Raw genomic sequence first — 14,762 nt, forward strand, 5'->3', positions numbered from 1 at the left:
ATTTAGTTATCAGACTCTGATTTTATTTATTGATGTGAAATGTTTTCGTTCAACTCACATCTTGCTGTTGATATGTTGCCTTCTTTATTTATTACACACTTCATTTATTTCCGGAGCACATAATCAAGTGCATTTTCATTTCATAAGTTGGATTATCAATGCTAAATCACTAGTTTATTGTGAAGTATTGTACACATTCAGAATGTTCAGGTTTATGTCTTTTTTCCCTTTTTTGTCATGATAATGCACGCTTTTTTTTCGACTTACAATTTTCATTGCCTCTTTGGTATCTTATTCCTTGCTTTTTTATGCAGATACAATTGTACTGTATATGATATATCATCAGGGGGATAGTACTATATTTTTCAAGTATTAACCCAGGCCTATAATTATGGATAGGGATTAATACAAGTGCAGTTTATCGCTGCCTTTATCGTGCGAAATTAATAAACTTCTATTTAAACAAGTCAAAGGTGGTATAAGTAAGACATTGGTGGAATAAGCAATTTCTGGTTCGATACCGTTTTAAAACCAAAAAAAAACAACAACACACTATTACGCAAGTCAATCTATCACCATGGGGACCTCGTATTTGATACGTTGTTTTTTTTAAGCAACAACGAAAAGACTTAACCAATAACAACTAATAACAAACTTTGTATCTATCTAATGAGTTAAGCCAACCCAGGGTTAAAGGAATGGAGGTTCTTACCATATGTCGCCATGCAAATGCATTGATAGTAAAAAGAAAGTGGGTTTCAACCCCGAACCCCCTAAATCCACCACTACTACTGTCCCGGATACGGGCAGGGTTGGTGCTTTCAAACGAGTTTCCCCGCCTGTTCCAAGTCGGGATCCTGTAATTCAGTGGATTATCGTTTTTTTGCGTTATAACATATTTGATTTCGTTCATTGTTTTGCACATTAAATGAGCCTTAAGCCTTCTCGTTTGTATTGTTATACATCTGTCATTTCTTAGCCTTTTGTATCTGACTATTCGATATGGGCTTGGCTCTTGACGACCATACAAGAACCTCGTCGTCGTTCAAAACCTCCCACACTGTCAGTTTTGCTCATTGTTCAAGGCCTTACGGTGATCTAAAGTTGTTAAATATTCTGTCATTTTTCTTGTTGAGAGTTGTTTCATGAGCAAAAAGAGGGACGAAAGATACCAGAGGGAGAGTCAAACTCATAGATAAAAAATAAACTGACAACGCCATGGCTGAAATTAAAAGACAAACAGACAAATAACAGTAAAGAACACACAACATAGAAAACTAAAGACTAAGCAACACGAACCCCACCAAAAACTGGGGGTGATCTCAGGTGCCCCGGAAGGGTAAGCAGATCCTGCTTCACATGTGGCACCCGTCGTGTATACCCATTCTTTTTATTTGATTTCAATAGGATGTTTTTCTTACTATTCTTATTTATCCATTCATTTGGTTTTTACAAGTGATTCCAAATACTTCCCTATCACCATGGCAAAAATGAACATAACATTGAATGCCATTGCATAAGGTTTTAGCTGCATATATACTAGTCAACAAAAGAAACGATACACGACTTTTTTTCAAATGAAAGATGAGGTTTTCTGTTTATAGGACCAAAATTGAAGGTAGTAATATGTAATGACCATTGACATATAAATCCGTTTAAAAAAATAAATATTTGCTTTCATGTCGTCATTTGGCGACATTTTTTGTTGACAAAATTTTAAAAACAGAAGTTTCAACTAATAATGTCAACCTATGAGTTAAAGATAAAGACAATGTTTGCCATCAATTCTTTTTTAAAAATCGTAGTTTCTTTTTTTATTTGTAAAGCAAAGTTCGGCCCCAAAAGAAATCGTTAAAAAGTAAACATTATCAATTGATTTATCATTGATAGTATGTTTAAAGTGAAATTAAAAAAAACCGTTAACGATCTTAAAACTAATCCGTAAGGTTCCAAATTAACAGTGTGTTGTTTTCCTGTATAAAACATTGATTTGAGACGAAAACATTTGTTTTCTTATATTATTTTTTTTTTTGAGATTTCAAAAAAACACTTTTTATACCAAAAATTAAAAAAAAAACAATATTTCAACCCAATAGTTACAATATGAACTTGATTAGCATATTGAATACTTTAAAACAAATTTGAAAATTCATTTGGTAATTAGGACATTGGTGTGTGTCGATTTTGTGTCGAACTTTCCGCAAAAATAATTTGCACCCTATGATTGTTTACACGGAATTTAGTTACTTTTCGACAGGGTTTGATTTCATTATAATATGCACATACATTGCAAATGAAAGCTTTTTAAAATAGTTTATCTCATTTTGTTTTAGTTTTAATACTTTTTAATAAATTGTATTCTAAAGTCGTGTATTGTTTCTTTTTTTGACTAGTGTACAAGGAAAGTGATGTAACGAAAGTGTAATTGCCCATAAATTAGCATTTTCGAAAACAAGGAAGTAAATGTTCAATCAAGAAAAGAAAAAAGGTTTCAAGTTCTGAAATAAACCCGAAATTGACAAACATTGTAAATGCTTAAATAGGTTGGTCTGAGTGTTGTTTGATATCAAATGACTTCCCTGAAAAAACTTTAAAAACAATTGTAACATAAATCAAAACATGTCAATATTTTTTACAACCAAATGTAACACTGCGAATTGTTTAATCTATCCTCTAATAGTTGATTGGTTTTCCTGTCCACTTTTTTAATTTGTAACCCGGATTTATATTCTTTCTATTTATGACTTTTGAACGATGGTTTGCTACTGTTGCCTTTATCAATCTAGTATCACACGCATTATTCATAACAGCATATCTTTCAAACATTTTACCAATTTCATTTTCATCTTATTTATCACTATTTTACTTGTCGCGTTTGGGCTTTTTATTGACAGATATTGTCTTTCACTGCTGTCATTATCTAACTGAAACTGTATTTTGTCATTAGTATGGTATAGACAAAAACCACTCTAATTTTTGGAGGTTTCACTGCTTGCATGTTTGAGCCAGTGGTAGTTAAAATGTGCTTTGTTATTAAATACAATATCAGTATTTAGTTCAAATATATAATCTTAAATTCTATCTTATTCATTCTTATGTGACGTCATTTTTCATTTTTTGATGCTCTGTTTTACTAATTCAAATGACGTCATTTTTTCGTCATTTTTCAGTTTCAAATAGGACGTCACTTGGCGTAGAGGTTTAAACGTATTCGGATGTGTCTACTTTTGTGTTTCAAATGTCTGGTTATGTAAATGTATTTCACCTACGGGTGCGGGAATTCTCGCTACATTGAAGACCCATTGGTTGCCTTCGGCTGTTGTTTGCTCTATGGTCGGGTGGTTGTCGCTTTGACATATTCACCATTTCCTTTCTCAATTTTATTCAGTTGTTTCCTGTAATTAGTTAATACTTCAGCTTTATCATGTACATCTTTTGAATATTCATTTTATTAAATTTACTGTTTGCAAAAGTATAAATTACTCTAAATTATAGGGATTTTCTGGTAACTTAACAGAAAACCCTTGCCGTTTTTGGCAGAACCTTTTTGATCTTTTGGTCCTCGATGCTGTTCAACTTTGTACTCGTTTCGGCTTTCAAACTTTTGTATCTGTGCGTCACACATAGGTCTTGTGTGGACAAAATACACTTCTGGCGTATTAAAATTTTGAACTTGTTGCCTTTTGTTGGCTGTTGTTCGTGTGATTCTTTGTCAATTGTGTTCTCCAATTTATTTATATTGTAGTCCTGTGTTGTCATTTTGATGTTGTATTTCACATGGCCATAAAAGTGCGAGGTTTGGCATGCCACAAAACCAGGTTCAACCCACCATTTTTTCCTTTAAAAATGCCCTGTACCAAGTCAGGAATATGGTCATTGTTATATTATAGTTCGTTTCTGTGTGTATTACATTATAACGTTGTGTCGTTTGTTTTCTCTTATTTTTGAGTGTAAATTCACATTGCGATAAGACGTGTCACGGTACTTGTCTATCCCAAATTCATGTATTTGGTTTTGATGTTATATATATATGTTATATTTGTTATTCTCGTGGGATTTTGTCTATGTGTGTTACATTTTAGTGTTATGTCGTTGTTCTCCTCTTATATTTAATGCGTTTCCCTCGGTTTTAGTTTGTTATCCCGATTTTGTTTTTTGTCCATGGATTTATGAGTTTTGAACAGCGGTATACTACTGTTGCCTTTATTCATGGGTATATTCAGTGATCACTTACATTTAGTCTATCCAAGTGAACTTGAAATTAAAGATACTACCGACACATATAAATCTACTTCATATTTAGATCTTTTTCTCGAAATGACTACTGATGGTAGGTTAAATACCAAAATTCATGACAAACGCGAGGATTTTAATTTTCCGATAGTCATCTTTCCATTTCTGTGGAGCAACATCCCAGCGGTACCAGCATATGGAATATATGTGTCTCCATTGATTGGTTACTCTAGAGCTAGCTCTTAGTACGTTGATTTTGTTGAACGAGGAATACTGCTTTCTCAAAAGTTGATAAGACAGGGCTATGAATTAATCAAATTAAGGTCATCACTCAAGAAATTTTACGGTCGCCATCATGAGCTGATTGGTCATAATGACAAAAGTGTGTCAGAAATCATATTTGATATCAGTCATAATAACCTTCCATCATTACCGGACTGAACAAAGAAATAACACGACAGGTGCCGTATACGGTGCAGGAAATGCTTACCCTTCCGGAACACATGATTTCACTCCCGGTCTTTAGTGGAGTTCGTTTTGTTTCTTATTTATTATTCATAACTGTTGATGTAAATGTTTTTTGGTTTTACGAGTCTTTGTTTACTCCTTGGTTTTGATTGTTAATGACTTTTGTATGCTTAAACTTATGTCTTTTTTATACATAAGTTTGTTGTATCTGACAGAGCATTGTGTTTTTAAAATTAAATATCTTTTCATTGATACACAACTGCCTAATCGCTACGATTTATTTACTTGTTGGCGTTTAAGAGCTTGAGATATTGTAAAGACATTTGACTATGGTTTAAAACCGTGTTTTGAGCCCTGCTAATAAATGTTCTACATCAATAGTTTATACATTTTAATCGCTAGACGTACTGGATACAAATACATTGAATTCTAATACTCCCGTACATTGTCCTTATCCTTCAAATATACTACTTATAAAGAATTAGAAAACATCGACTTGTAGCTATTTTGGGAACTATCCCCTTGTCATATTGTCCTTCAACTTTCTGATTGTTTAGGTGAAGGATTGTTTCTTACAGAAACCCAAATGTCAATCAAGTAATATCATGTATTTTCATCTGATTTTAAGCATACTTCCTCAATAATAAAAACAAACTGACATTTGAAGAAGTGATGTAACATGTGTAACTTTTTGTCTGCTTTTAGTATCTACTTATAGTCTGCGAATTGCACACAAGTAGGTCCTGTCCACACAATATTTCTACGCGATTAAATCTTTATCGAGAATAAAATATCGATATACATTGAGACAGGAACCTAACAATTTTGAAATTCAAATCTGATCTAAAGAGCAATATATAGTCCCCAGCAATACACTTTTAGTGCTCTGGCAGAACTTACATTTACTGGACAAATGATGTTTAAAGTCGGTAAAAGTTATAATGAAAAGGCATTAAAAAAATGCAAGCAGTGATAGGGTTAAGAACATCTTGCGACATTTTACTCGAAAAAAAAGAATACATTCCAGACGCTAACATTATTTTTACTTAACGCAATGTCTAATAAAAAAAAGTTAAGTTACAATTCAGATGATCATATGTATTTCCATTCCATTGTCAATACAATAAATGTCATTTAGATAACGACGTACCAAATTACTTTGAAAACTTGCCATTTAAAACAGAAATTGAATCAATTGTGTGTACTATTTCTGAAAGCATTGTTATTTTTGTGTAAGCTACTTTCTTCCTTTTTATACTTTTTTGTATCAGTGTTCACCAAGTTAACTAGTTACATCAAGTTTGAACGTGTTTATTTCCAACTGTGAAAGTACTTTTATTATTGGGGAACTAATTTTCGTGGTTTTTGTGGATGGCTTTATGCTAGAATTTAAAGTCATATGAAACAGAAAATAAAAAAAAAATAGGCATATGTTTTTTATAACTAAATGGATAGTATTCATTATAAAACTTATGAATATATAATTTTTTAAAGAAAATTCTATAACTTTTCATATTTAGAAGAAGTTTACTTTTTTTAATTGCTTGCTTCCTGAAAGCAATTAGCCGAAATATTCCAGTATGGAAATGACCTAAGAGCGACTCTTCTCGTAGAATTCCGGTGATCGCAATACGCATGGATCTGTCATTGAAATAAACTATTATCTGGTTGTACATGTTATACACGTTCTCAATATCCATGCTTCGTTGTTGATTGTTTACTATAAGGTGACAACCGGTAAACTACGGCTCCAAAACACGGCAATTAATTAGCCTCTATATTGGTTAAATCATAACAGACAGAGACAAAACAATTGTCGATTGTACGATATATTTGCGAAAGAAATGATAAAATCGTGCATAGAAGACTAAGTTTATGATATATACATGTACTGGTTTAAGAATTGGATAACAATTATTTTCACCAGTCACTCGTTTCATATGACTTATGTGTCCAACTAAATCACACAACAGTGGTCAAAATCAAGACATTGAAAGAAGCCCATGTAGGTTTGATTACTGATATGATCAAGAGAATATATTAAATATCGACAAATCTGAGAAAACTATAATAGTAGTCACAGGGCAAATACACTATGAACTACAACTGCAGGCAGGATAATACCCATTTAATCTTTGAAAACCTAAACGGTACAACTTTTGATCTTTAAATTCTCTTAAAAGATATTTTTGATCGATGAAAGTCAGATTTCCTGTATAGATTTGCTATGCAAAAGTGAACATTTTATATCCTCATAGATCTCGTACGTATGGGAAATATCAATTTCATGCTAAGCTTGCTTTTGAATTATTTAACAATTCAAGATACGTTTATAACATTTGTTTATGATACTGTTTTCTTTAGGCGACATGTTTATGACCTAATTAATTTGTTGATCACTCTATCTCGGGTTAGTTAATGTGATCACTCTATATCGGGCTAGTTATTGTGATCACTCTATCTCGGATTAGTTATTGTGATCACTCTATCTCGGGTTAGTTATTGTGATACCCTATCTCGGGCTAGTTATTGTAATCACTCTATCTCGGGTTAGTTATCGTGATGACTCTATCTCGGTTTAGTTATTGTGATCACTCTATCTCGGGTTAGTTATTGTGATCACTCTATCTCGGATTAGTTGTTGTGATCACTCTATCTCGGATTAGTCACTGTTATCATTTTTTCTCGGATTAGATATTATGATCACTCTATCTCGGGTTAGTTGTTGTGATCACTCTATCTCGGGTTAGTTATTGTGATCACTCTATCTCGGATTAGTTATTGAGATCACTCTATCTCTGGTTAGTTATTGTGATCATTCTATCTCGGATTAGTAATTGTGATCACTCTATCTCGGATTAATTAGTGTGATCACTACGATTTACACGGGCCAATGTTACGTTGCAATTTCCTTCAATCCTGACACCTTCGTTTTCAATGGATTCAATTTTTCATTTTTTTTTTGAAAATTAAAATCCACAAATTCAAAAACCCACGAACATGTAATGTTGCTCAAACCACGACAATTGATACCCACGAATTATAGTTTTTGCACAGTATAAACAAATATTGGAGCAATAATAAAGAAAATGGCTTTTAAGATTGACAAAATATTTTAGATATAACTTTGATTACTCGGGAGCTTGTTGTCTATGAAATGTAATGGCGTCTGACAGAATTCAACAAATTAAAGTTCAATGTTTTATCAAAAAGGGTGACGTATCAAAACCCGTGGAAGATTACCGGTATGAAAACATTCACACTTAATAACAAATTAATCAACTATGGGAATTTTTCTGAACAAAAACAGAAGTATATGCGCCAAATTTGTAACCCGTATCTGTCCAATATACCTTTTTTTTATATAGCATGCAACATTAACGAAAAAAGTCGACTTTACAAAGGGAAATCAAAACTTTAGTTTCTTATGAAGGTTAACGTATTTAGTTCACATGAATAACACATTTAAAGTAATAATCTTTTTTGAAAAACCATTTTGTATAAGGAGTTTGGCACAAATTATCAGAGATTTCCCTAAAAAGATAAGACTATCTAAATAATTAAGAAATGACCATTATAATAATATGTCATCTAGTTGAAGGGTTACAGGTCAAATTTAACTGTGAGCAGACAAATCCTGTATATTTCGTATTTAACAATCTACACACATTCGTACCGCATCTATTTGAACTATGGTTTAATTTATAAAATACGATGCTATGTTGTTAGGTTTGTAGACAGGGGAATAACTGCCTATTTGAAGTAAAAAGTTCCCGCTTACGAAAGTAGAGGGATTTGGTTTTTCGGCCTGTATTACAGTTAGTAGATCTCTTGTATTAGGTTTAAACTATGTTAATCTTTTAGTTTTGGGTATTTTCAGAGAAAATTGTGGTCACACCAATTTTAATCTTAAACGTGGAGGTTCGTTGGAAGTTATTAACTATATGAAGTACAACACAAAACCCTGAAGAAGATTTGGAGATTATTTCGGTTAAGTGGCATGGAATTGAATACTAAGCGCAAACTATCAGGTTCAAACGCCATTTTAATAGAACCTTAAATAGTATAATTATAAATTATACCATCATTCATATAAATTCAACATATCTATAAAATATGTATTATTATGATTGGGCTTTACTCATTACATATACCTTATAAAAGGTTAAATATAATTGCGTATTCAAATCTAGCGACGTTAAAAAAAAAATACATGTAAATAAAAAAGACATTGTAACTTATGAGATATATTATAACAATGTGTTTCCTTCAATCGAAATCAAGTAAAAAACATATATTATAGAATACAAATATGCTTGGAAATTCATAGTGTTGCTACAATATAAAACTACCACTACCACTAAACAATCCAGTAGCATCCGATTTTTGTTATACTTGGGAACAGTATTCAACCAAGACTAATGCAAGGTATTCGCTAAACCTCTATTGCGTTTTGTGTTTTACCTTATCTAACCGGAAAACTTAATGATTTCGCACTTTCACATATCAATGTTAGCTGAACAAACAGACGGAACCCATGCCAGAGAATTTAGCATCCCGAAGCATAAAAGAATTGGAATATAACAATAATTTTTCCAGCAATTGTTTTCGCAAATTATGAGCAATAAATTAGAGTATAATGTTGTGCTTTGATATATGGATCAAATACAAAAATATTTTTTATCTCACTACAGATATCCCTACCTGGTAGAACAAAAGGTGTCGGCATTGACGAAATTAAGCATCTAATCATAAGAAATGTTGTACAAGAAAGCATCGCCGTTGTGACAAGTTACCAGTAAATTATTTTGATTTTGATCAAAATTAACACTATAAGGACCATCATTCTTCAGAATTGTTCTTGCTTTTTTACCGTCTGATGTTATTAAAACAACAGAATCATTCCCGTAACAAGCTACATACACGTTTTTGTATTTATCAACGGTAACACCTAGAGGTATTTCAACTATCGATTGATCTGTGTATTGCCAAACTCTTTCACCATTCATTTTGCAACATGTAACTGTATTGTTAGAAGAGTTGGTTACAAATATATTGTCTGAGGACGTTGCAAGATAAGGCTCGGAGTCAATTGCAATGTCTGAAACCAATGAAGATATACTATTGTTTCGCAGATCTATTGCTTTTACTTCGTTTGACTGAGCCCCACATAATAATGTATTCTGTATGCGTGTTAGATCACCACAAAAATCACCTCTTATATGTGCTGTGATGGTCCCTGAATCTATATCAACAACATGGATATCTTCATTTGTCCATGAAGAAACGGCAACCGATCTATCGTCCAGGGACGTAACACCATAGGGTTGAATAGGTGATATTGATATTTCACGTCTGAAATTACCCATATTATCCATTATTAACAGTCGTTGACCGTCACCATAATCCACAAAAATGATATCCCCGTTTGGACAAAGGGTGTTTCCTGTGATACCGGATTTTGATGGAACTTTGAATTGTCTGATCTTAGTTACCTGAATGTCTTCAATAGATCTATAAGCCATACTTGTATGTAACATAATCTGTGCCTGTTTGTCTATTTCTGTTATCAGTACAGCAGAAGTGTTGCTAATGTCTGTTACGATCGACCCGAACGACTTTATGTCTAAAATTTGCATTATACTGTCACTGATGCTGCAATTTAAGTTCAAACAGTTTAAACTATCGCCTTTCACAATACACTGTAGGTACATTTTCTCCGACATAGCACATTCTTCTAACTTTTTACTCGCTAGAAATGTTTGAAGGTCCGATGCGTGTTTTTTTATAGAAACTATATTGTTGTGAAGATCCTGAACTGTTTTTATTTTCTCTGAAAGCTGATTCAATAGGGTCTCAATTTTTATAGTGATTTTCTGCTCCTCGGAAAGCAATTCGCCTGTAATCTGTTGTTCAAGCTCGTCCAGATTAGTGTTTATTTTATCTCTTATTTGTTTGATTTTGTTTTGGAATTCCAGACGTTGTTCCTTGATTTTTTTTAGATTTTTTTTCCGATCTGTAATGATTTTACTGATGTTAGTTGCTGTTTCATTTAAGGATTTTTCAAGGTTGTCGATCAACACTGAAGTTTTCGAAGTTTTAACGATTTCTTTAAGATCTAACAAACCTAAACATTTTTGATGTTCAGTGGAAATGCAGCTTGAACAGCATAACTTCTCATGGTGTGGACAATAATTTTGAAATTTGTTCTCATGTTCCTGACAATAATGTTCTATCAATAAAATGTCTGGTGGTAATTTGTTGTAGTTTTCTATGGTAATTATTTCATGTTTTCGTGTGGCTTTTGACACGCTATGGTGCTTTTCACAATCACAACAGAGACCTTCATCACATTCAGGGCACCAATGATCTGCACATTTAGTTATATGTTGGGCTTCACATATCCCACATAAATCATTTTTTGATGAAGCCATCTGTAATGAAATAAGAAAAAGGGTCTCTTGTTTGTATGTCTTTTTTCCTGTTCGTATAATGTTCATTATTATAATAAAGTTGACAAGCTATTAGCATTCATTGATTAGATCCCTATATAGCTATTTAGGTAATTAAAAATTGATAAACATATACTTTGTCTTATAAGTTTATTAACCGGCTATAACATTATCAACTGTCTATTAACTATAATTTTCTTTTCCATCTATAAAGCATATTACATGTCTGACAATAATGATAAGGTCATTGTTATCTGGTCATAACTAACATAAATAAAATCAGAAGCAAAAACAAACACAAATAAAAACAACAAAAAACCCCAAGAGAATAATACTTAAAACATGGGAATATTTCGAATTTCTTTAAAGTTAAATTAACTTTTTATGATGTTATAAACGATATGTTAGACGGGAGTACTACTTTCTGCCAGTATAGATAAACAGTATCAACTCACTTAAATAAAATAAATGGTGGTGGCTATGTTGTCGCTTTTTTGTAGGCTGTGATTAAGATATCTTAAATCAAGCCGGCAAAATAGCCAATTTCTACAGAAATTGATATTTTACCGGCAACAGCAATATAGTGAATTTGTAGCATGTGCTGGAAAAATGAGAATATGTTATTTTACTGGCATGAGTTAAGCGAAGGGAACTAAGTTATAAACTATTTTGTTTACACATATGCATTTCAAATAACTGACTATTATTTCAAAAGCATGTTTAATTTAATGATTGATGAAGCTATGTGTTTGACTTTGTTATATTGGACAATATTTTATCAAATTTATGATGCAATGTGATTTTTAACTTATTTTTTATAACACGCTGTTAAACAATCTGATATTTTATTCTGATACATACAGTCGTCCGCCATAAGTATTCGTAAAAACAAAATGGCCGCCAGTCAATGTAAATCTGCACCTGAAAAAACTTGGAACTATTTAACAAGTAACAAAATAAAAAAATCCTACCTCAATACTTTGTTATGTTTCCTTTGTTCCTCATTATTCGTAAAATCCTCCTTGGAATGCTGTTATACAACGACTTCAGGTAAGTAACAGTTAATTTGTCCCATATGTCACGAATTTCACGTTCCAGGTCTTTGGTATTATTTATGTTCTGAGTTCGTTTTTGCAGTTCCCTTTTTAATACCCACCAACAATTCTCTATAATATTGAGGTCGGGACTCTGAGCTGGCCAGTTCATGCTTTTTAGACCCGTTTCCCTACGAAAATCTTGAACAGATCGGGCTCGATGGACGGGGGCATTATCATCTTGAAAAACGTAGTTATCATCTGGAAAATGACGAACAACCACTGGCCACAAGTTATTGTCAATAATTTCAATGTATTTTAAGGCATTTATGTTACCTTCAACAACAGTAATAGTTCCGACACCATGGTAAGTGATGCATCCCCAGATCATTAAACTATACTTACGCTGAGATGGAGGGCAAATACAATCTGTCAGCCACTCTTCTCCGACCTTTCTCCAGACACTGACACGAGAATCCTGCCCAATGATTACCTTGCACTCATCACTGAAGATTACTTTACTCCAGTGTGCATTAACAGATTTATGTAAATTCCCCCTGCAATATGCCACTCGTTTCTTTTTGTTGACCTCACGGATACGAATTTTTTTCTTTACTGACCGCTTGTGAAACCCATCAGAATGTAATTTACGTTCAACAGTTCGTTTAGAGAAAGGTCGATCAATGCTCTCATTAAAAATATTAGTAATTTCAGATAAAGATTTACGGCGATGTTTTTTTACACAACGGGAAGGTTTTTTCATGTCCCGGTCATGAAAGGATTTTGGTCTGCCTGTTCTCCGAATGTTTTCTATATCACCCCGGTGCTCATAACTCTTCAAAAAACTGTAAACAGTACTCTGTTTAACGCCTGTCAATTTGACGATTTCACTTTTTCTGTAACCTGCATCATTTAATGCAGCGAGACGACTTTTCTGATCAGATGTCAGTTCTTTTCCCTTGCGACCCATTTTGTTTACATTAGATACAACGTAAGTGCAGACGCCTCTGACGTCATTACGCACGTGTCACATGACAACCACATGTTTTTCCACATGATCATTTATATATAGATTCATTGCCATCCCGATTGTGACATGGAGACGACGGTCAAATCTTGTTTACCCTTCCGTGACGTGACCGCCATTGTTGTTTTACGAATACTTATGGCGGAGTACTGTACATGCACATAGCATTTGACTGTCACTGGCTGATTTTAGAAATAATTTCAACTACATGTTTAGATATGATTTCATTGCAACAAATCGATGCTTGTTTTTTTCTTGTTATAAATTCTCAATAGTTATTTATACATTGACTGATAAATGTTTTTAACGATTACATGTGTCTCAAATATTGTTAGCTGTTTTCTTATTGAAATACTGGTATATCAGTAATTATTTGATTCATTTATGTTGACAGTGTTGACACATTTTCATAGTACTTTATAAAAGTAAATATAAAATTTCACTCTTTACCAAGGAGCTGCAAAATAACAAAATCACTATATTGCTGGTGCCGGTAAAATAGGAATTTCTATAGAAAAAGGTTATTTTGCAGGCTTGAATAAGGAAATTTCAATCAGAGCCCGCAAAATAGTCACTGCCTATTTAAATCAGGAATAGATATGTCAGCAAAAGCATTACCGATTTTATGTTTGAATTATTCCTGTTAACCCGATTTAAGTTAAAATGTTCTTTTTCTATTCCTTAAAAATATTTCAGTTATACCCATCCATACAAACGACGACTTTATAAAGATTTCTATATTTATGAGTATTTCTTTTTTATAAAATTGATGATAAATATTTAAGGACCAACGGGCATTACAGGACAAACACATTGTTAATGTAACTTAAAACTCAAATATTTTTCATGCATTTTCCGATTTTAACTTTCTGTTTGAAAAAAAAAAAAATATTTTCTGACAGCTCATCAACAGTTGTCTCGCTTCACCTTGAATACTAACTAATAATTGTCTTGTCTAATATTCATTTAATTCATTAAAATTACTAGAAAGAATATTTTTCTTTTCATTATATTAGAGCAAATATCATACGATATTACCTGTTTAATATGTTATTCTCTCTGTAGTAAAGTTCACATGGTAAAGTTAATGTGTATGTCAACAACAAAATAGAAACGATCAAAGTCCAACTATAAAAAGGTATGAAAGGTTATTACAGACATGATAAATTTAGTTATGCGTATTCCAATTCAGTTCGCTGTTTTTATTTATTGCTGTGAAATTCTTTCTTTCAACTCACAGCTTGCTTTTGTTGTGCAACACTATATACAAACAAACTTTATGTTTCACATAATTAATTGTACTTACGCTTCATAAGTTGGATTGTTGTTGCTTAATCACCAGTTTGAAGTATTATGTATAAATGGTATACAGTTTCTTGACTTACCATTTTCATCGTCTCTTTGGAATCTTATTTCTCGCCTTTTTTCTGCAAGTGAACTGTATATGATATATCATCAGGTGGATAGTACTAGTTAGATAATCAAAAGAGCAGTTGATCGCTGCATTTATCGTGCAAAATTATTAAAGTTCGATTTAAACATGTCAAA

The 14,762-nt window shown here is 32.6% G+C and overlaps 1 protein-coding gene across 1 annotated transcript; it reads right to left on the reverse strand.

Moving 5' to 3' along the window:
- Positions 1–8,975: 8,975 nt before the first annotated feature.
- LOC139520288 (uncharacterized) lies at positions 8,976–14,308 on the reverse strand. The gene is made up of 2 exons (XM_071312802.1): positions 14,253–14,308; positions 8,976–11,135 (listed from the first exon to the last, which is right to left on the reverse strand). Exon 2 carries the CDS (start codon positions 11,133–11,135, stop codon positions 9,447–9,449), a length of 1,689 nt encoding a protein of 562 aa, XP_071168903.1. The 5' UTR covers positions 14,253–14,308; the 3' UTR covers positions 8,976–9,446.
- Positions 14,309–14,762: the final 454 nt, after the last annotated feature.

The sequence above is a fragment of the Mytilus edulis genome, chromosome 4 (assembly GCF_963676685.1).
Source record: "Mytilus edulis chromosome 4, xbMytEdul2.2, whole genome shotgun sequence".
In the NCBI taxonomy this organism is placed as follows: Eukaryota; Metazoa; Mollusca; class Bivalvia; order Mytilida; family Mytilidae; genus Mytilus; species Mytilus edulis.

What these genes read in the sequence shown, in the direction of transcription:
- LOC139520288 (XM_071312802.1), bottom strand. Translation starts at nt 11,135, where the DNA reads ATGGCTTCATCAAAAAATGATTTATGTGGGATATGTGAAGCCCAACAT.